Here is a 22,871-nt window from a genome sequence, read left to right as displayed (position 1 = left end):
TGAGGCATTTCCAAGTTTTTATTTTATTTCAGTTTCTTCCAGAATGACACTCTCCAGGAGAGTGGAGATAAATGAGGTGTCAGTTTCCCATCTCTATAACAAATACCTGAGATAAGCAGCTTATAAGGAGAAAAAGGTTATGTTGGCTCATAGTCATGTTTCAGTCCATGACTGATTGGCCCCATTGCTTTGGGCAAGGAGCACACCATGGCAGACATGCAATAGAGCAAAACTGCCTACATTGTAGCTGGAAAGTGAAAGGAAGAGGAAGGGACCAGGATCCCACAATCCCCTTCAAGGACACATCCACAACTGAAGATCTCCCACTAGGCCCCACCTCTTAGAGTTTCTACCATCTTCCAATACACCAAGCTGAGGACATGTCCTTTACCACATGGGCTTTTCGAGGACTTTCCAACTCCAAACTATAGCAACTATAGTTCCTAAACAAACTTTCTGTTGCACCAGGTCCAAAGGTGTTCAGGTAGAAATACACAGATCATGCAGAGAGGTGAGCGCTAGTTACCTGTTTAGGTCTGACTTGATTAAGTGGTCCAAGGAGATCCATAAATAGTTAATAATTCAAGGGCCCCCAACCATGAGTTTTTCTGCAAATTTTCTCAATTTGCTTGCTTTATAAAAAGACTAGCAAAGATGTCCCAGTGATAGTAAGCACTTAACATCTTCACAGGGAAGTTTGATGCAGCCAGTTTGAAATGCATAGAAGTTGCAACTCACATTTCATCTATCTTACCAGTGAAGAAATGGGTGAACAAAGTCCAGCCTGTTCAATGACATGTGGAGGGAGCATTCACACCCCAGTACCGCCACTAATGGTGTAAATATAAAATAGTCCTTAGAGGGAAAACGAGCACAGATAATTCCTGAGCACCTGTTACCCAACAGAGAAGTATCTGGAAGGTACACCTGGGCCACAGGTAAAGAAGACTAACTCAAAATATTCTCCTTAGTTATGCCACTAAAATCATGCCACTAAAAACAGTGCCATTTGCCCTTTGTTGTGCTTGGAAACTTAACACTAGTTTCCAAATTGTGAACCCTAGTGTTCCTTCTATCTTCCTGCACAACAAATAGCATTTAATGATAGGACTGCAGGTAAAGGTCAGTGGTGGAGCATGTATTTAGCATGACCAAGGTCCAATATTCAGTCCTCAGCACTGAAAAAAGATAAAACTATATTTAGTATGAGAGTTTGTCCACTGCCCACCTCATCTTCCCAAGGTCATGTCAGCTCTTGCTTGGAGTTTGTGGGAAGAAAATGATAGCACTGATTGTTAAATATGAGGTGATCTGGCACATAATCACTTAATAACTGGAGTATTTTTAAAGACTTTTTTTTAAAAAACTAACTTAAAAATACATGTATTGTTACAAAGTCTCCTGGCCTGGGGCTGGGGTTGTGGCTCAGCGGTAGGGCACTTGCCTAGCATGTGCAAGGCCCTGGGTTCGATTCTCAGAACCACATAAAAATAAGTAAACAAAATAAAGGTATTGTGTCCAACTACAACTAAAAAAATTTAAAATATTTTTTTAAAAAAGTCTCCTGACATGATTGATCACCCTAGCTCTGGTGTAATATTTTGTGACCATGAAGGTAAAATTTCCTCATAGCAACCCTTATATAAAATCACCCTATATTGCCCTGGAAGCCCAACCTCAAAGGCAGGTGGGGGCTAGCTGGCCAGGGACCCCAGATATGAGGGAAGCAAGGGCCCACAGGTGAGATGGGAATCTGGGGAAGAGTGGGTGCTTGTTCTTCACCTAGAGTCCTCTTTATCTTCTAGAGCCCACTTAAGTTGTTTTGACTCCTTCCCATTCTTAGTGTGCAATTTCTGGAGGTCAGTGGGGAGCAATAGTGGGAGTAGGGGTGATAAGCCTGGGACCAGAAAGCAAAGTGGTTGAGAGGAAAGGAAGGGATAGAATTGTGTGCCCCTCAAAAGATACTTTGAAGTCCTAACCTTCAGTCCCTGTGAATGGTACCTTATTGGAAATAGGGTCTTTAGGTCCTAATCAAGTTAGGACAAGGTTAGTAGAGTGAGGCCTTGATTCAATATGACTGGTGTCCTTAGAAGAAGAGACTTGAGACATACATGAGAGGGATGGTGATGTGAAAGCACACACGGAGGCAGCCATATGATGATGAGGCTGGGTGGCATCATGCTGCCATATGCCAAGGAATGCCTGGTGCTCTTGGATGCAGGAAGAGCAAGGAAGGATACCTCTAGAGCTCTGGAGGGAATGTGGCCCTGCCAACACCAAGGTTCCAGACTTTTCAGCTCCAGAACTGTGAGAGAATAAATTTCCATTGATTCATGTCACCTGGTTTGTGGTACTCTGTTAATGGCAACAGTGAGAAACAAATATAAGACACTATAAAGAAAAGTGAGATGATGCCAACCAAGGGTTTCTCATTTTGTTTATACAACTGGCCTTACTGTAACTGTGGCTTCTGAAGGGTGCAATTAAGAATCAGGAATGAATCTTAACACTCTGGAGGAATGAAGTCCCTGGACTCGGCAATCCTTTGAAGGCTTTTACCAAAACAAATGTATTAGTATTTTTTTCTAACAACCAAGTCAGCAGCATTAACATTGTCACTGGGGGGTGGGGGGGTCAAGTCTATACCTTGCTCAACTGGAGATTTGAGATGATAATACATATGGTTAAGTCAGCATTTTTATTTGTAAGCTGTAAGCAAACACAAAATTTCTCTCTTTACTGTGATTCTCCTGTCCAATCAGACAGGAGATCTGCTTTGGGGACAATGACTAAGTGAGGGGAAACCAATATAGATTAGGGATTAGGATGAGCCACAGGTGGTTGCTCATCTTGGAAAATCATCCACAAAAAAGCAAAAGCCAGGACATTTAATGCATCAGAATGAAAGGCATGTGTATTTACCAGAGTTGTTGACCACAGCACACCCTAAGCTGAGGTCCCTATTAGGGCATTTGTGTGGAAAGAAGTGCTGGTACACCTGGGTTAGCAGCTATGGTTCATGTTCTGTCTTCCTGGGTTGCTTCAGGGTGGGGTCAGATGCGGTGGCGGTTGTAGAGATAGGAAGGGTACAGCCCATCATAATGCCACTGCCGCCACTGCTCCACGGCCTCCCGGCTCCTCTCTTCCTGCTCTGATGAGGAAAGATGAAGTCACATGAGGTTGAAGGGGACTCTGACCTGAAAACAAGCAGTCATCAGCCCACATGGCCCACCCTGAGGTGACATGAGTCAAGTGTGCCTATGAGCCCTGGAGACATCCGAGATCAGAGCTGGAAGGGGCCTGAAAATGTGAGTTCAGCAGCCTCCATTTGTGGATCAGAGCCACACAGCTGGCTGCTGGTAGAACTGAGACCAGGGTCTGGCATCTGAACTCTTTTGCCTACAAACCTGTCAAGTGGGGAAGAGCCTATGCAGTCACTGGCTCAAAGAGATGACAACTGAAGCACTAAAGGTAACAACATGGTAGCACAGAGACCAAACACTGTGCCTTGAAAAGTTCCTGAATGGAAATCATTGTGGATCTGGAATGACAGAATTATGACAGCTTTTCTCCTCTATACCATTCTGTATTTTCTAAGCTTCAAAAATAAATTTCCATTTTTAAAACTAACTGGAAAAAGGATGGATGCACTAAAAGTAAGAAAACTTAGATAACTGGCTCCATGGGGCTCATTAACCTGATCCTTTTCCATATGTTTGAAGTATTTCATAATTTAAAAAAAGGGACGAAGGAAGTTTTTAATGAGTTAAGAAAGCTGTGATTTTACTTGTGTTTGGTCAGACATGTTTACAAACAACACCTTTGTGTAATTGTAGAATTAGGCTCCTGGTGCCAATTCAAGATGCCTGCTACCATTAATTGCAATTAAGGCACTGGCAGATGTCATAAGACCTCCAATATTTGAAAAGGGTGAGTGAGACTCCTCCAAAAGTTAATAAAATTACCATATTATCCAGCAATTCTATTCCTAGACATATACTCAAGAGAACTGAAAACAGAGACTCAGATACTTGTACACAGGAATGCTCACAGCAACAACATTTACAGTCACTCAAAAGTGGAAATGACCCAAATGTCCACCCACAGATGAATGGATAAACAAAATGTGTTATTTATGGGGATACATAAACAAATACATATGCAAATATACATAAGAGAAATTATTCAGCTATAAAAATAAATTAATGGATACATGTCACAACATGGATAAACTTTGAAAACATTGTGCTAAATGAAATAGACCATGCATAATGAGACAAATAGTGTGGTCCTCCATTTATATGAAATATCTAGAACAGGAAAATTCATGGATACAAAAAATATAATGGAGGTTACCAAGATTAGGGGGAAGGAAGAATGGACAGTTATTATTTAATGGGTACAGAGTTCCTGTTTGGAATAATGAAACCATTTGGAACTAGTGGTAATAGTTGCACAACAGTATGAATGTACTGAATGTCACTAACCTGTATACTTAGCAATGGTTTAAATGGCAAATTTTCCCTTATCTCTATTTTACCACAAGGTTGTTTTTGTTTGTTTGTTTTTTGTTTTGGTACTGGGGATTGAACCCAGAGCGTTTAACCACTGAGCCAATCCCCATCACTTTTTACATTTCCTTTGAGACAGGGCTTTGCTAAGTTGCTGAGGCTGGCTTTGAACATGTGTTCCTCCTGCCTCAGCCTCTGGAGCCACTGGGATTATAGACATGTGCCACCATGCCTAGTTATTTGTTGTTTTTTTTTTTTTTTTTTAAGAAAAGAATTTGTGAAAAATGTTGGGAGGATGGAAATACTGACAGAAGATGATGTCAAGGATTAAAAACCTAAAATGTCTTCCTTGCCTCTATTATCTCAAATGTGAACTTCTCCAAAAAGTTTATGAACTTGATTCTGGTGCAATTGAAAGTGGCATTCTCTATGGCCTTGGGCTAATAGGACAAACTGGTGGTATGGACAAAATGGATGTCCCTCTGGTCCTTAGCATCTGTGAGAGCCATATACCTGGACCAAGGAGGAAGGGCTCTGTTACCACTGCACATTGAGGCACCACGGTCCTTCCATAGGACCCTGGAGATGGTGCTCCCCTTGAAAAATATCCTTAGGTACTTGGTACCCCAGAGATAGACTGGAACTCCTGGACTAGAACTCATTCATTAGTCTTCAGCTTTTTCAGACATTGCTCAAGCTCAGTGGACCAACTCCTCTTTGAGAGTGTGATTTTGCCATAGAAATTGATTGGCTATCCCTTTTATGAAGTAAGTACCTTGAAAAAGGTTGAACATTCAACTGCTATTAATTATTCTTAGAACAGGTGGCTTTGTCAGATAAGACAGCTAACTAAAACCAGGGTTATGAAAGGGGAATGTCAAGGGCCTCATAGGAGGGCCCAGAAGATGGAAGCTTTGAATATGGCCTCAGGTAACCAAGCCATAGCAACAGTTGTTCCAGAACAGAGGCAAGGGAAAGGACAGTTATTATTTAATGGGTTCAGAGTTTCTGTTTGGTATAATGAAACCATTAATGAAAATGTTGAGAAGAGTTCCACCTTTTTCAGAACTTTATCGTCAAACAGGCTAGACGTGCTCCTGTTATGTTAGTTAGCCTGTTAGTATGTCACCTTGGGTATTCATGTGTCCTTTCTAAGCCTGTTTTCCAAACCCTAAAATGGAACTCACAAGTCCTGTCTCAGATGCAGCTTGTAGGGATTACATGGTTCAGCACAGAACCTGGCAGAACAAGTGCTCTGCGCCAACATCTGCTACAACTCCAGTTCCCAAAGACATGTGGCCTACTCTAAAAATGGCCTCTCCATCTCTGTGGATGAAGCCTAAGGATCCTGATCTTAGCATCCTCCAAAAACTCACATCATCCTATAGGTACCTAACCTCCTTCATAATTCATCATGAAAAGGAAAACAGCAAATTATTTCCACCCATGTGCTAGAGATTTGGACCTGAAACTTTTTAAACACACACACACACACACACACACACACCAAAAAAATTTTTTAAAAAACATTATTATGAGTAGTATGAGTAAAAATCACATTCTCATTTCTTAAAACTAAGACAGCTCTCCCCAAGCTGTCCATCAAGGTAACAAGCATTGGCCTCTAAGCTAGGACAGCCTGAATTTTTCACAATATCTTCCCAAAAAAATTTGATTTGGAGGATGGGGCTGGGGCTCAGGCTCAGTTGTAGTGCACTTGCCTGGCATGTTTGAGGCACTGGATTTGATTCTCAGCATCGCATATAAATAAGTTTTTTAAAAATAAAGGTCTATCAACAACTAAAAAAAAAAAATTTTTAAGTTTGATTTGCCAGGATCTGAGCCCATCACCTGCTTGTGGGGCTCAGCCAGATACCACCTGAAGGGCTATAGTCACAGCCTGTAGCCCTTGGGACCTGGTGGCCATAGTCTTTCCACTGGAGGATGCCCTTAAAGGATCATACTTCCTCTGTCCATCAAAGTCAAGAGTCAGGATAACCAAAAGAGCCGGTTCTAACAAAAGTACCCCAAACCAGGATCCTGCGTCCAAGCTCAAATGCACCAGGAGGTACCAAGTGAGCTTGCTCAGGACCATTTCTATCTTGAAGTTAGAGAAAGACCAAAAAAGAAAGAAACCAACACATAATGAGAATCAAGCCTACTGGTCTGATCCTCATTAAATGTTTCTACAGATGTCTGCTGTGGATGACACTACACAGCAAGATCAACTCCCACTGGTGGAAGGCATTGGCTTAGAGATATAGCCTCTCTCTATCTCATCCCCATCCATACCCACTCCCTACTGAAGCCCTGGTGCAACCAGCAAGGCTGGAGGGCAAAAAGGAGATCTGAGGGCAGGAGCATGTTGCATCAATTGCTTGGTCAGAGACACTTGCCCCCTTGCCTTTTCTACTGTTTATCTATTGACAAGAACAGAAAGGTCAAGACTCAGCAAACAGGGCATAAATGGCACATGAGCAAGAACTCTTACCATCCTTCTGTTCCTCCACAAAGTTCTCAAATTCGTTGCTTTGTTCCTCATAATATTCTCTCCGTAGCTCATCAGCCCGCAACTTCTGCCTGTTTTCCACTGTGGAAGGAAAAGAGGTAGTTTCCCCCAAGAGAGGGGCATTGAAAGGACACATTTAGGGGAACACCAACATTTTACCTGAGAAGCTAAAAGTGGTTTGGGAGGTATTGAGGTTGGGAGACTCCACTGAAATGGTTTATTCCTGACAGAGGCTTTAAACTGGAAGAACCTGGGAGATGATCCCACCCAGTTACCCGCCCCCCATCACCTCTCTTTTAACAGAACTAGAAATTGAACCCAGGAGCACTCTACTGCTGAGCTCCATCCCCGGCCCCTTTTTTGTTTTGTTTTGTTTTCTGGTTTTTGGTTTTTGAGACAGGGTCTCACTAAGTTGCACACACTGTCCTCAAATTTGCCATCTTCCAGCCTCAGCCTCCCAAGTCACTGATATTATAGATGTGCACCACCATGCCAGGCCACATGACCTCATTTTGCAGGTGAAGAGATTGAAGCCCCAAGAGGAAAAGTGAGTTAGCTCCAGTTATCAAGTTAGTGGTATAATCCAAATACACCAGGCCACTTAGACACTTGAAATCAGAGATAAACTCCACAAGCAGGGTACAGTGACACACATCTGTCATCCCAGAGATCCAGAGTCCCAGGCAGTAAGATCACAAGTTCTACACCAGCCTGGATGACTTAGTGAGACCCTGTCTCTGAAAGGAAAGTGACCACAACACTCGGAGCAACCAAGAGATCTTTATTGCAGCAGTGCAAAAGAGGAGAAAAAGAGAGAGAAAGAAAGAGCGGGGAAAGAGAGGAGATAGAGGGGGAGAGCAAAGAGAGAGAGAAAAAAAGGAGAGGAGAGAGTGAGAAGAGAGTGAAAGCAAGAGAAGAAAGAGAAATCAAGAGCAAGAGAGACAGCAAGAGCAAGAGCAAGGGGCCCGGCAGGAGGGAGATTTTATAGCCCAAATCTAATGGGGTCTCTGGGTCTGCAAGCTGCCTTGTTGGCTACAGTGATTGGATCATCTTAGTAGTGTCATCTTCTGCCTTCAGGCAGATGGGGCAGGGCAGGGGCTAGATGTGGGGTTGAGCGCATGGGTTATCCTGCAGCTAAAATTCGTTCAGCCTGTCCTGCAGACAACTTAGTTCAGCCTGCCCTGCACCTAACAGTCTCAAAATAAAAACTAAAAAGGACTGGTGATGCAGCTCAGTGGTAGAGGACTCCTCAGTACAAAAAAAAGAAGAAGAAGAAGAAGAAAAGAAAGAAAGAAAGGAAAGAGAAGAAAATGAAAAATAAATAAATAAACAAACTTCACGAAGGACTTATCCAATTTAAAGTTGACCTCATGTTGATTAATACCTTCAAGTCTAGTCAACAGTTTTGAGCACCTGTCACACCAGGATATAGACTGAATGCTGGAATTACAAAGGTAAGTAAGAAAGATGCTGTCCCTCCTTTTAAGATGCCTGTAATCCAGGTGAGAAGAGAGCCCTCAAAGCAAGTTTCAGGGGAGTGTTGCTCAGTGGTAGAGTGCTTTCCAGTGTGCATAAAGCCCTGATTTTAATCCCCAGAACCATGGAAAAAAACAACAACAACAAGTTTCACTGAGCTTTTGGCTGTGAAATTAAACTCTATGAGAGCCGTGGTCCTCTGGAGAACATGACTTATTGGGAGGACAGTATCTAGAAGTCTACTTTCAAGGACTTCTGGTGCGTTCTTCAACTAGAAAAAAATCAACAAAGACTTGCAGGTCATGTCTGCTGGAGGAAGAACAGGCCCCTTAGAAACCTCACATTCTCCTGGGGTACTGAGGCGCTCTTGCTGTCCCCACAACTCTGATGTGCAAGAGCAGGTGGGGAGGTGAGAGAAGCACAGGAACCAAGGGAGGCCATGGCCCCTGTCCCACCCCACATTCAGGAAATGACAAGTTCTCCTATGCACAATGGTAACATCAGAAACCACCTCAAATCCCTCTTGGAACCAAGGAGACTACATTGATAAGTAAATTCTATAAATGAGTTATTTATGTTGAAATTATAATATTTAACTCAGTTTAAAAATCACTATATCTGTAAATTGGTCTTAGAGTCCCTGAGGTAAGTCCTCTGTTTCTCCCAGATTCCTGCCTTTTTGCCTATACAGTTGAAGGAAACCTTAGTCTGACAGAAGGGGTTTATGGTCCAATCCATCTCTATTACCCCACATATTTCTCAAGAGGGGATCCAGGCTCAGAGAAGTGCATTGACATCATTGAAGTCACAGCTACACAGCCGGTTGTGGTAGAGCTGAGGCTAGAGCCAGAACACCAGATTCCTAGTACTGGCCCAGAGCACCCCCTAGTTCCTTGGTTCCTCAAGTGGACACAACATCTTTATTTTATTTTATGTGGTGCTGAGGATCGAACCCAGTGCTCCGCACATGCCAGGCGAGCATGTTACTGCTTGAGCCACATCCCCAGCCCAATTGTTTGTTTGTTTTTAGGTACTAGGGATTGGCACAATGCTAGGCAAAGGCTCTACCACTGAGCTACATCCCTACCCTTTTTATTTTATTTTGAAACAGGGTCTCCCTAAGTTGTCCAGGCTGGCCTGGAACTTGTAATCCTCCTGCTTCAGCTTCCAGAGTGGCAGGGATTGCAGGCTATGTCACCAGGCCCAGTTAAGATGGTGTTTCTATGCTAGGTATCACCTTCTGTATTACATGCATTTTTGCCAAGGACATGCATCCCTCAGATTCTGTTTACCCCTAAAGTAAATTGAGCCTGGATCTCAGAAGCTTAAAGAAGTCAGGTATCCATCTCCTTGGCTTCCAATACAAATTGCTTCAAAGTACCACCTTCCTTGTTCCCAACTTAAGGACCACTGGAAAGATTCTCCAGAAGTTTGTTTATTTATCCATTTATTTTTCATTTTCTTTTTTTTTTGTACTGAGGAGTCCTCTACCACTGAGTTGCATCACCGGTCCTTTTTAGTCTTTATTTTAAGACAGGGTCTCACTGAGTCATCCAGGCTGGTATAGAACTTGCGACCTTACTGCCTGGGCCTCTGGACCGCTGTCAGCTCTGTCCATTCATCTACAGGAGTCGACCAGGTATCCTCAGATGCATTTACATGCAGTCCTGGGGTTCACCTGGCTGTCCTGGGCCTCCCACGTCTGCCTGATGCACTGAGCTCCTGCCTAAGGTCAGGGAACTCAGCTTAATCATGGATCTTATGGTTCTGAGTCAGCTTCAGAGGACAGATATATTTGTCTGTCCTAAAGTTGCCTGTTTTCCCCTGGAAATTTGCAGAAAGCTGCTTCTCTGATTTCAGACAAGAATGGCCCAACCTCCATCACAGCCTTTCAGTGTTTTTTGATTTTGCCAAATTTAAATCCCAAATTGTGTGAGGTCTAGAGATTTCACTAATCTGGCTATACTTATCCAATTAAAAAAAATTTAAAAAAGATTATCATCTCCAAGCATTTCCACCTCTGATCTTCCCCATCATTTGAAAATAATCCTGTTATTTTCACTGAGAAAGTCACCTTACTGCATATGCTCAGTGATAAAAAGAGTTCATTCATCTACACACACAAGGAAAGAATCAAGCAGTCAACTTGGCCAGGACAGCCTGAGCTCAGAGTCTAAGAAGAATCAAGTTTAGGGGTAGGAAACTCAATTGCCTTCAAGGGCCGTAGGTTAAGAACATGAGGGCCATGCAGTGTGGACCCCAGGGCCTCTAACAGGCTGTTAGGGAGATGTGCTCACCAACTGCACTGCAAATTAAAGCTTCAAAAAAGCACAGCTGGCTAAACAGAGCTTTTTCAGAGGCTTATAAGTAAGGAAATTAGGACCACAGACAGGAAGTGGCTGAGGCCACTTAGCAGCAGAGCTGTCACTAAGCCCACATTTCTCAGCACTCCTGTCCCCTGGGATCTTTTTGGGCATGTGATTCTGTTGCTCTACTGTGCACCTTGCCAGTACTCCAAAACACCCACTGAAGTGCTAGGTGCTTTCTAAACTAGAGAACATTTCCTCCTTTACATTTTTCACTTTCTGAAGCAGGGAAGCATCTCATAATTGTTAGGTGTATTTGATGCAGCACTGTTCCTTTTTGGTCCTCACGCTAGGAATGCATTTGCCCCAACATGTGACCCACAATCAAGGAAACAGTATAATTTCTACTTCAGAGCTACAGTCATCCTGATGCTCAAGGGCTTTTCTGCAGCCCTTAATCCTCTGCTGTGGTAAGAGTCCACTCAACATCCTTACCATTAACCTCGGCTCGGGATTTGGGGGACCGCTTGCTGCGCCTCTTGAGGAAATTTGAAGCATCTGATTCCTGCATGAAAATCTTCGGTTTCACACCTGAAACCCAAGAGAGGCCTGTCACAACCAGCACTGGGGGCAGGGATATTGGGGGAGTGGGTTCCACCTGCCCTGCACCCAGGGGTTATCTTCAGACTCACCTTCCTGGGCTTCTTCTCCTGCTTCCTGAGGGCTGCCCACTGATGCGCTGGTCCCCTCCCGCAGCACTGGAGGACAAGGTCACAAAGGGAAGGCTCCAGCATTGGAGGGGAGCCCAGGCCCTGAGCAAGGCCTCAATAGTCCTTCTAGGCTTAGTGGCTTGCCAGTCCTCATGTGGGATCCTCTGTCCATCACATACCAGGTATAGGACCAATCTCCCCAGGAACCCAGCAGGCAAACTGCAGTGTTTCCTGGTTCTTTTCCTTTCTTTGATATATTTCTCTGTATTTCTCTCTCTCTCTCTCTCTCTCTCTCTCTCTCTCTCTCTCTCTCTCTCACACACACACACACACACGCACACACACACACACCAAGAATGGCCTCTCTGTCCAGCTGAGAACACTTACCTGTGGAAGGTAAGTCTTACCCATTATGTAGATAACACAGCCCCCCTTAACCTTCCCATATACTCACTAGACAGGAGCACCACGGCTGAGAGGCAGGACAGGAGAAGGACCTGTCGCCAAGTCATCTTTGTACAGGCTGAGTCTCTCTGCGGTTCCCAATGCTGCTGATGCTGTCTCCCGCCTGGTCCTCACTCTGAGTCAGGCAGAACAGGCAAGAGGGAAGGAAGAGAAAGGCAGGAGGCCAGGAGGCCACTGGGGGAGGGTGGGAGGGGTCCTGGCTGCAGTTTCCATTGGCTGTTCCTGACTGGAGCACCGGAGATGTTTTTGGCGCCTGGCAAACCTCTACAGAAGCAAAGTTTGTAGTCAGGGGCCCTTGAAGTGGCCTGTCCAACATCCCAAAGAGTTGCTATTGAGAAGGCTCAGCCTAAGAGTCAGGACTCCAGAGTCCAAGGGCATGTTTCGAAGAACTCCTGGCATCTGCTTCAGGAAGGTTGGGACCCCAGTCCCCAAGTCCTGAGCATACGAGAGCAGGGAGGAAGAGGGTATCACTGGGAAATCCTTATTCAAATGCCAGGCAAGGAGGGACCATAGTGTCCAAAACAGCCATCCAGGTAACCCTCACACAGACACGTGGGTCATTCTGGTGATAATCAGAGAACCCCCCTCCCTTGACACATTGTCTCCAGCTGGTGATTGCTGCCAAGCAAAGCATGGAACCCTAGCCTTGGGAGTCCTAGAACCCCTTGGAGACATGCAGGAAGAGAGTGGGTCAAGCTTCCACTGCAGAGAAGGAGGGGTACAGCATTTGAAAAGAACCACTTTTAGGCACACTTCTTCAGAACCACACAAACCACACTCACCATGCCCATGTCGGAAGGAGTTGGTCCCTAGAAATGGGAGCAATGAGGAAATCAGAGTTCTGTGGAGCATTGGAGCCCAGCCCCTGTGGTGGCTTGTTCCTACCATTGCCATTTATTATGACCTTCATCAGTACTTTGTTACCTGCTGAAGAATTATTCCCTGGGCATTGTGGAGAATCTTTCCAATGGCAACCATCACTAGACCCAAAACCCAGCCCACACCCATTGGAGGCTCCCTTTCCATAGACTGTATGTTACCATCCTGCATGAACTTGATCATTGGTCAGGAAAAACGTGTTAGTAGCAGAGAAATAATGGAGGCAGAGTAAATAAAATACAGGTTGGCTTCCAAAGGAGGAAAATGTGGCCAGTGGCAGTGCTGGCTCTATATGGGCTCCCCCTGTGCCATAGTCCCGCTGGGCAAAATAACCAAGAGGTGACAAGCAACTTGAAGGTTGAAGGGGGAACTACTTTATTGCGAGTGAACTCAGCGGGAACTGAGTGACAACTCAAAGTAGCGGGCACCCAAGGTAGCAGGAGCCGCTTCTCTGCTGGACGGCAGAGGTACATATACCCAACTAATTACACACAGCTTAACTTAATTAACATCATCTAGATACAGCAGTCAGTCATTAAGTAATCCTCATCATCTTAATGGCTCGATGGCGTTACTTCACAAACCACTCCTCCTGGCAAAGTGTCAGGCGCCATCTTGACTTGATTTGTATCCCCAACACCCCTGGACACTGTCTGGACTTTACTTAGCCAGTGGGGACAGGCTGTGGGTGCAACCTGTGCGAGGAAACATCAGCAAGGATTCATCTATCAGATGAATAGATGTCCTGGGAGAGGGAAGGGCCACAGAATGCTTTTGATGGGATTCCTAGGTGAGAAAATGGGTGTGAAAAACATCTGTGACATTCTTGGGATCTTAAATCCACCTGTGTCTTATTTCAGTTACATGCACTTTAACTACATTTATTGAGCACCTCCTTTACCCAAGATCCCCTAGTCACTGGCCAATCAGCTTTGAGTAAATCTGTCTAGTTTCCCCAAAATTGTTTCTGCTCCCCATTGAACACTGTGCTTACTGTGGTCACCATGCACAAAGGCTTCAGAGAATAATCTCAAACCATGTGCAGTGTTCTCAAAGTCAGCCAGGAGAAGGTGGCAGGAGATCCAGAATTCACAGGTTCAAGGAATGGAGACTGGAAATTTATAGGTAATTAAGCTCAGTTCTGGAAAAATAAATTTGCATTTCTTATATAACTAAGCTGGTGATCCGATTCTCCAGGCTACACTGATCTGTTCCAAGTAATGGTCTGACCAGAGCTTGTCTCAATAGTCTCAGTTCCTTCAGAAGTTTCTAGATCATTAGCACTTGGCTTTCCATTGTCAGGTATGCTGCAGAGCTGGCCTCCTCATGACATGATGCCTCCAAGTATAACAAACCATATCACCTGAAAGCAGGGCACAGTTCTGATGGATGGGGGAAGACAAGAAGGGTACTGAATCTGACATCAGAAGATAAGTGCCACATAGTGGATTTGTCCAGTGACACATCCTTTGAGCTTTCTCTTCCTTCTGTTTCCTCCATCTTAGTGAATGATCTCACCATCTGTCCACCCAGTTACCCAATTAGAAACTCAGGGACCATCACAAGGCACACTTCCCATCCCCTCACTGTCCCGAACTTATTGGTCATCACATCCTATTGATTCTCTTTCTTTGTGAATGTTCTCTGTCCTTCCCACTCCTGCTGTTTCTGTCCTCTCCAGACATCATGTCTCTCTTGGACAATTGCAACAGTCTTCTCTAAGACCCAATCACTTTTCACCTAATTCACACTGAACCCCTCCTGCCTTCCATGTCACTGGGAGGGTATTGTTCCTGCAAAACCCTCCTATGGTCGCTGCTTTAAGTCATCCAGTGGTTTTGTGATTGTGTCACATGATAAGCATGCATACAGTGCTCAGAGCCTCTCTGCACCATTCCAAGGACTTCGGGTGTATTAATTCTAATTTTGTCATCCATCTATATGACAGAGGAGGGTATTAAGGCACAGAGAAGTAAAGTGACTTGCCCAAGGCCCTGCAGCTTCTGTAAGTCCAGAACTGGAATTGAGCCCATGGAGCCTGGCCTCAGGGTCTTGCTTACCACTGTCATCCTGTACTGCTTCACAGGCAGGAAGGATGAACCCCTCACAGTGCCCAGGCCCTGCCTACCTCCAGACCCTCATGCTCCTGTGCTCTGGGGATCTCTGAACTCTCTGTGGGTCCTCAGAAGGGCCTTGCTGCTCTGGGCTTCCATTCTGATGGGGCTTTGGGAAACCTTATCATCTCAGCTTTCACCTCCTCTTTGAAGTCTTTCTGATTTCACCTTCTTCCCCTTGACTCCTATAGATGAGCATTCTCACGTTTTTTTCACATCATGTAACAAATAGGTATGTATATGTTTATATTCACATCTTGTTTACACAGCATTTTTAAGGATTCATTCACACACCATACAATTCACCCATTGAAAGTATGTAATTCGATGGTTTTTAGTATATTCACAAAGTTGTGTCTCCACCACAAAAATCAATTTTAGGACACTTTTATTGGCCCCCAAGAGAAGCCTTACACCCACTAAGAGTCATTCGTCATTTTCCCTATCCCAGGGCCTTATGTAGCCTCTCATTTCTGATCTGTCTCTGGATTTATCTGTTCTAGATCTTTCATCTAAATGGAATCAGTCAATATGTGACATTTTGTGTCTGGCTTCTTTCAACTGGCAGACTGTTTTCAGGGTTTATCCTTGATGCACCATGCATCGGCCCCTCATTCCTTCTTATTGCTGAATATTAATGACTAATATGTATATGCAGGATTTTGCTTATCCACCAGCAGTCAATGGACATTGGTTTGCTTCCATCTTTTGGCTATCATTAATTATGATGCTGTAGACATTTGTGTACAAGAGTTTTCAGAGGCACGTGCTTTCATTTCTGTTGGCCAGACACCTGGGTCTTATATTTAATATTTTGAGAAACTCTCATATCTCAAATGTTTACTTATTTAGCTATCTCCTTCAGTGTTGTGAGATCTCTTTGGAGGCACGTTTTCTCCTTGTCATGATTAATATGGTGTGTAACATTGACTAGATGCTTCCTGAATATTTATTGATCAATCAAAATGGCCTTTCATGAGAGTATTAAAAGGAAACACTTATGTGCTCATTTCAATGGGCTATTCATGAAAATGAACCTGTACTAAGACATGAAATTTCCAAATTTATGTACCACTGGGTTTAAGATCCTTCTCAAGTGGCAGGAATGAATTTTTCAGTAAATTTTTGAAGAATTGCCTTGGAGAGTGGCCAAGATGGCGTCAACATTCACCCCAGTTTACTTAAATGTTAGACAAGTTTCTTCCTGACTAGGTCCCTGACCTCCTTTTTCTTAGAGGGTTTGCTCTAAAACTTGGGATTGTAAATTCTTTCTCTGCCCCTTTGAAATAGATGCAGCTACTTCCAGTTGCACAACCCAAGAAATGTCTTTTTTTTTTTTTTTTTTTTTTGCAGGAGGAGGGATGCTGGACCTTTTGCACGCTAAGTACACACTGTGCCATTGAGTTACACCCCCAGTCCCTCAGGAAATTCTGAAGGACCTGACAATCATTTTTCTGAAACATGAACATGGAGGGAGCGAGCACCCCTGCCTCCCTGTCTCTGAGGAAGGGTATGTGCTTATTTTTAGAGTCATGAAGACCAATTAGCACCCACAGGTGGACTGAAATTCCTCTTCCTGATCTGTCAACCTATCCAGTCCTTTGGGTCAATGGAGTTGGTTCAGGCCCTCTCCCCATCGCAATAATCTTGAACAAAGTCTTCCCTGACTGTTTTATTAGGCAGGTGCAATTTTAACTTTGACAATGGCATTGACTCAGTACACCCCCTCCAGGGACATGGGCATAAATCACATTGAGTGGAAATGACCTTTGGGAAGAGGGTGTCCATGCAAATGAGGTCCTTAGATGCCAAGGCCTATCTATAAGTGTTATCCCCAAAAACATATGAAAAGCTATTGTCTGTACTTCATGTTAAGAATATATTGTCTACTGGGTTGGGGATGTAGCCTGGTAGTAGAGTGCTTACCTACTATGCATGAGGCTCTAGTTTCAATTCCAGGCACCATGGGGGTGGGGAGATATATTGTGTTCTTTCATTTCACTTTTTTCTCAATGGACCAATTGTGTTCCTGAGAGCCCCCTACTGGGAAGGAGTGAGAAACATAGGTTGTACTCAAAGGGGAACTCATGACTCTTGGAACCAAGTGTCCCCAGAACTCAACCCCCGGGCCCCTGCAAGGCAATATAAATTAACACCTTTCCCCTCCTCACGTCTCAAAAAAAAAAAAAAAAACCCAAACAAACAAACAAACAAAAAAACACCACTTTAGATTGAATGGAAAAGCTTGTTTGTTGTTTAAGAGAGTGACAGTTGGAAATTTTTTAAAAAGCCAGCTTCTTTGAGGTCCTTCTGAAGCAACTATGTTGACACAGGTGGGTGTGGAAAATGAGAGCTTGTGAGTCAGGACAATATTTCTAAGTCCTTCCTGGCTTCTTGTTTTCTTGGGAAAACCATCCATTTCTCTAAGTGTTAAGTGCTGAGCCAGAGTGTCATGGAGCATCTATATAGCATTTCCCCCTTGTGCCACAGAAAAATGAGAGGTCTCTAATGAAATGGTGTTTAGAAGCCCCTGGTGGAACTCTGCCAGAAGAGGCTCATTCAGAACAGAGCAGCTCTAACCTCATGTCCTACTCCCAGGTGACTGATGCCTTCCTTGAATCTATATGCAAAGTCATAAACCCTTCCCTTCTTTCAATGTCTCTGCTTGCCATAGAAGGAATTCAAGAAACGCTTGTCCTCCACTATGAGAACCAGGATGTATAAGGTGTTAGACAGAAAAGGTTTGGTAAAGACATAGGCCATTCTACAAGTACATGGACTATTGTCATCAGCTCACCCATGGCTGGTGTTTAGCTCTGTTACAATAATACAAGTTATTACAACATTGGATATTTCAGTCTGTAAATAGCCACTTGCCTGAGCCCTCTCCCAACCCCCTCTACTGCTCTAGGCCTCCCCCAACTTCCACAATCCATTATCTAGAGGGTTGATGCTTGGCCCAGCAGAAACCTTCCAGAACTCTGCCAGCCTTGATTCTGATTGCTAAATGTCTGTCTTATGCCAATTCAATATTTTTACAATTCTCTCTGACTTCAGGGATTTCTTATTTATTGATCCCCAAAATTGACTTATATTTTTTCTATTTCTTCTCTTTGTCACTTCTGTTCTTATTTCCCATATTGTGTTATAACATTTGGTCCCATCAAAATCCCTCATTTATCACAAAAATTCTTATCAAGGATATTTAAAACATCCTTATTTACAAAAGTGCAAAATTGGAAACAATCTAAATGAATCAGCAGGGGACACATTATGATCTACCCGTGTAAGAGAAGAGTTCAGTCTCCACCTCTGAGATTTGCTTTGCCAACATGGTGGTCTGTGTCCCATCTCAGCTCTGTAGCCTAAGAAGACCTACTTGCTTCCATGATCCTCAGCAAGCTCTTTCCTTTTGATCAAATAACCTAGTGAAGTGCTGATTTTCTGAGTTGCCCCAGGCCCTTGGAATGGCACTTTAGTGCCCAAGATTAGTGGTTGACTGCAACCTTAATCTCCACAGTTTGGACAAAGGACATCCTGGTCAGGGTGGCCTGAAGCTCCTCTCTTGAGGATCACACTTGGAGGTAAGCAGTCCATAATGGATCCAGGGCAAACTCCATTCCCACTACTACCCATTCCTAATAACAATCTCTAAGGAAGGCAGATGGAACTACTGCCCTCCAGATCCCACCACTGAGAGACACACTGAACTTATGGACCCTTTGCTGTGATCATTAGATGGGGCCTTGAACAGTTTTACTCTTGAGATATACAGGGGTGCGTTATCTTGAGTCAAGACAGTACAGGAATGTGGTTGTCATTCAAATCTCCCTAGTACCTTAAAAGCACCAATACCTGGGCCCCAACCTCTAAGATTCTCATTCAGTTTGTATGGGATCTCGGCACCAGAATTTGTTGCAAACATGCAAGGGGGTTGTAATGAACAGCTAAGGTTAATAGCTACTGGTATCACTGTATATACACACCATTTTCACAGACTCATCTAAAGTTTTATTTAAAAGAAATACATATATATATATATATATATATATATATATATATATATACACACACACACACACACACATATATACATACATATGTGTATATATATATATATATATATAATATACACACACATATATATGCATACACACACATATATATACACAAAACATATGTACACACATATAAAAATTGTAAACACACACATTATGTGTGTATGTGTAATTCCCACATATATGCATATTGGAACCACTTGCAATAAGGGTGGTCTTTATTTACTTCTGTTATGGTTTGGATGTGAAGTGTCCTCCAAAAGCTCCAGTGTTGGTGCAAGAATGTTTAGAGGTGAAGCAATTGGACTGTAAGAGCGGTAACCTCATCAGTCTCTCCTAGTTTGATGGAAATGACTAGGTGGAGACTGTAGGCAGGTGGGGCATGGCTGGAAGGTGAGTCACTGGGGATGTGCCCTGAAAGGGTACATATTCCCTATGGCCTCTTCTCAGCTCCTTCTCTGCTTCCTGACCCCACCGTGAGCTGAGCAGCTTCCCTCTGCTGGGCTCTCTGAAACCAGGAACCCTAAACAAATTTTCCTCCTCTAAATTGTTCTTAGTTTTAGTCTTGGTGATGAAAAAGCCAACTAAAACATCTTCCTTCAATTTTTTTTAGGGGGTGGGGGAGTTTACCAGAGATTTGTTATAGTTAAAGCTTCGTCCCAGGGTTTCATAAACTGACTTCCAGACCACTCACATAGAATCCAATCAAGCCTTTATTGAAGCACACCGGTGGCGGCTGACCAGAACATAAAGCTGTTCCCCTGATCAGCCCCGAACAATTGCAAGGGCACTCCTTATAAGCCTGAAAACCGCAAAAGGGATGTTCAGGGGGTCTAGCCAATGCAAGCAAGCCAGGTTACAGAAGCGAGACAGTGCAGTCAAGCGGAGGGAAGCCTAACCAATCACAGTTAGCCCAGTCACTCCAGTTACAGAAACAGAGCCCCATTACCCTAGTTACAGAAACAATACCCCGTTAGGTAGTTCCATGTTCTTAAAGGTTTCTATAGCAAAAGGAAAAGAACATCTTGCTCCAGTCATGACTCTTCTACTTGACATGGTTGTTTTACAGGATGAAGTCATAAAACAAAATGGAGTCACATTTGCTCCTACTATCACAGATTAAACTCAAGGGCACTTGTCCGCTGAGCCACACCCTCAGCCCTGTTCTGTATTTTATTTAAAGACATGGTCTCACTGAGTTGCTTAGTGCCTTACTTTTGCTGAGCCTGGCTTTGAATTTACAGGCATGCACCACCATGCCTGGTTTCTTTCAGTATTTTTACATTAAGTTTTGTACAGTGATCATAAAATAATTTTTTAGTCAAAAGGTAGGGTGTGGTGGTGCACACCTGTAAACCCAGTGGCTTTGGAGCCTGAGGCCAGGGGAACTTAAGTTCAAAACCAACTTCAGCAACTTAGCTAGACCCTAAGAAACAAATGGGCTGGGATGTGGCTCAGTGGTTAAGTACCCCTGGGTTCAATCTCCAGTATCCCCCCAAAAATTTTTTTGAAGGGGTGCTGGGAAACCAGAAGCGCTATTTAGAAGAAATAAACAAAAAAACTACAGTTTCAACTAAAAATTAAAATATATTTAAGACAAATAAGTAAAATTGTAGCAATCCCTCTAGATCCAGCTCATCTCTTTCTGTGAGCAGCTCCCTGGCCAATCTTCAACACTCCCTCTGTCTCTGGTCTCTAAGTTCCTCCCAGCCTGTGAGCATTCCACTGAGGCTGACTCCATGTTGGTATCAGCACCCGCCCCCCACCCCCAGGCTAGAAAGTGGTCTGGCCCAACCTTTCAGGAGCACATGGTCTGGCCCACCTTTCAGGAGCACATGGTCTGGCCCACCTTTCAGGAGCAGGGCCTCTGTGTGGATTTATTATTGATAACCTGAGCCTGAGGTGACACCTGGAGAGCTGAGCATTTCTCTGAACAAAGGCGCCCTCTTTCTCTCTCTGTTTCTGGAGATGAAACAGAGCTTCTTTCTGGTCTCCTGCTGGACTTTGCGGGGAATGGAAAGGAAAGGATTCATTGGCAAAACCCACAGAAGAGCATATAAATGAGGGCTGTGGATGAGATTCGTTGGCCCAGCTGGCTGGGGGCCCGGCCTTCCAGGAATGCCATGAATGTATGGCTTATATTCTGAGTTCCCCACAGTTCTGGGAGGTTGGGGATGTGTCTAGTGCTGCTTGAGGCAGGTCCAGGGAGGACAGGAACTGAGTCACCTCAGGAAGCCTGGCCGGAGCTGAGCCAAGCTGAAGGAAAACAGGCACATAGGCCCAGTCTTGTCATCCTCAGAGTGAGGGCTTTGAAGGCAGGCTTGTGCAGAGGCTCTGCCAGGCCAAGTCCTAAACGATGGGCCTGGGGAACCTACAGGACTGGAAAACGGCAGGTGTGCTCCTGCCAATGCATCTTACTTGGACAAAGTGTACCTTCTATGTGACTTTCCAGTTGCACCTTAGCACTGGGGGAATATATTAGTGTCTGCAAAGTTTCAAGATACCAGTACCACAAGATGTTCCCTGATGAAAGAATTCCATGGTAAACTATGTTTGGGGAGCACTTGTCTCTAGCTCTCTTCCCCACCAGACTCACAATGCACAGTAGCACTTACAGTGTCTGGCAAATTCTGCATTTAGATAACGTTGTCATTTTGTTCTTTCTCAAACTTCATTGAGCGTGCTCTTTATTATGGATCCCCTATGAACATCTCCTAGCCTACTTTGGAAATATCTAGATAGTTCATGTTATGGTAAGAAATCCTAGCTTGAGGATGATCTTTAATCCAATTCAATTTTCAGAAAATATATAATTTAATAATATTATACAATTGGATCCTTAATCTCAAGCAGTGTATAGTCCAACTGGGGAGAGAATACTCAAAGGGAACAAATTTTTTAAATGACAATATAATATGCTGACCACATCAGGGTCATTGATACAAAAAACTGTCCAGGAAAGACAGATGGGAAAATTTCTGAGGAAGCTCAGATGCAAGGGCCAGATCTGAGTCTCTGAAGGATGAGCATAATGTGCCTCTGACGGGAGATTGTGGGACTTACCCTACACTGGGGTATGGGTCTTCTTTCTTTTTTTTTCCTGGTACAAGGGATGGTTGAACCCAGAGGCACTATACTACTGAGCCACATCCCCAGCCCATTTTATTTGTTGTTTTGAGACAGGGTCTCGATAAGTTGCGTAAGGCCTCACAAAGTTGCTGAGTTTGGCTTCAAACATGTGATCCTCCTGCCTCAGTCTCCCTAGTTGCTGGGATTACAGACATGCCCCAGGACTCCCAGCAGGTCTTATTTCTTTTAAAAAGCAAAGTATTCAAGAAAAGGAGGCTAGATATAGATATGAAGAATCTAAAAAGAAGGAAAACCGGCCAGGTGTGGGGACATGTACCCATAATCCCAGCTACTCAGGAGGCTAAGGTAGGAAGATCTCAAGTTGAAGGCCAGCCTGCTCAACTTAGCTAGATCCTGTCTCCAAATAAAATTAAAAGGGCTGGAGAGGTAACTGGTGGCAGAGCACCCCTGGGTTCAATCCCCAGAACCATAAAAATTAATTAATTAATTAAAGAGAAAGCGGGGGAGCAGGGGGAGCCTATCTCCCTCATGTATCTGACTTTGGGCTAAATTGGAAAAATCTGCGTTAAGCAAAGCATTTAGCATGCAATAACTCTGTCCTAGAAGTGTTTAAACATTTTAAAATGTTTTGCTTGATTTCCAAATGGTTGGGGATTTTCCAGCTATCTTTTCCTAACTTTGTGGTCAGAGAACACAGTATGGCTTCCTTTGAAGATTATTATTATTTTTTTTTAAGTTTTATCATTTATTGAG

The 22,871-nt window shown here is 43.8% G+C and overlaps 1 protein-coding gene across 1 annotated transcript; it reads right to left on the bottom strand.

The window, feature by feature from the left end:
• Positions 1-2,615: 2,615 nt before the first annotated feature.
• Positions 2,616-12,102, bottom strand: LOC124085023 (unique cartilage matrix-associated protein). Its single transcript, XM_046432507.2, has 5 exons — positions 11,967-12,102; positions 11,495-11,560; positions 11,298-11,393; positions 7,003-7,101; positions 2,616-3,151 (listed from the first exon to the last, which is right to left on the bottom strand). Exons 1-5 carry the CDS (start codon positions 12,022-12,024, stop codon positions 3,054-3,056), a joined length of 417 nt encoding a protein of 138 aa, XP_046288463.1. The 5' UTR covers positions 12,025-12,102; the 3' UTR covers positions 2,616-3,053.
• Positions 12,103-22,871: the final 10,769 nt, after the last annotated feature.

The sequence above is a fragment of the Marmota monax genome, unplaced genomic scaffold (assembly GCF_021218885.2).
Source record: "Marmota monax isolate L192 unplaced genomic scaffold, Marmota_monax_Labrador192_F-V1.1 WCK01_AAM20220418_F8-fsc00090, whole genome shotgun sequence".
NCBI lineage: Eukaryota > Metazoa > Chordata > Mammalia > Rodentia > Sciuridae > Marmota > Marmota monax.
The sequence above is the reverse complement of the archived record's forward strand: the minus strand, read 5'-3'. Positions and strand labels throughout refer to the sequence as shown.

Coding starts and splice junctions, on each gene's coding strand:
- LOC124085023 (XM_046432507.2), bottom strand. CDS start 12,024: ATGACTTGGCGACAGGTCCTTCTCCTGTCCTGCCTCTCAGCCGTGGTG. Junction 11,561..11,966: donor AGCCGTGGTGCTCCTGTCTA/GTGAGTATATGG, acceptor CTTGTCCTCCAG/TGCTGCGGGAGGGGACCAGC. Junction 11,394..11,494: donor AGGAGAAGAAGCCCAGGAAG/GTGAGTCTGAAG, acceptor CTTGGGTTTCAG/GTGTGAAACCGAAGATTTTC.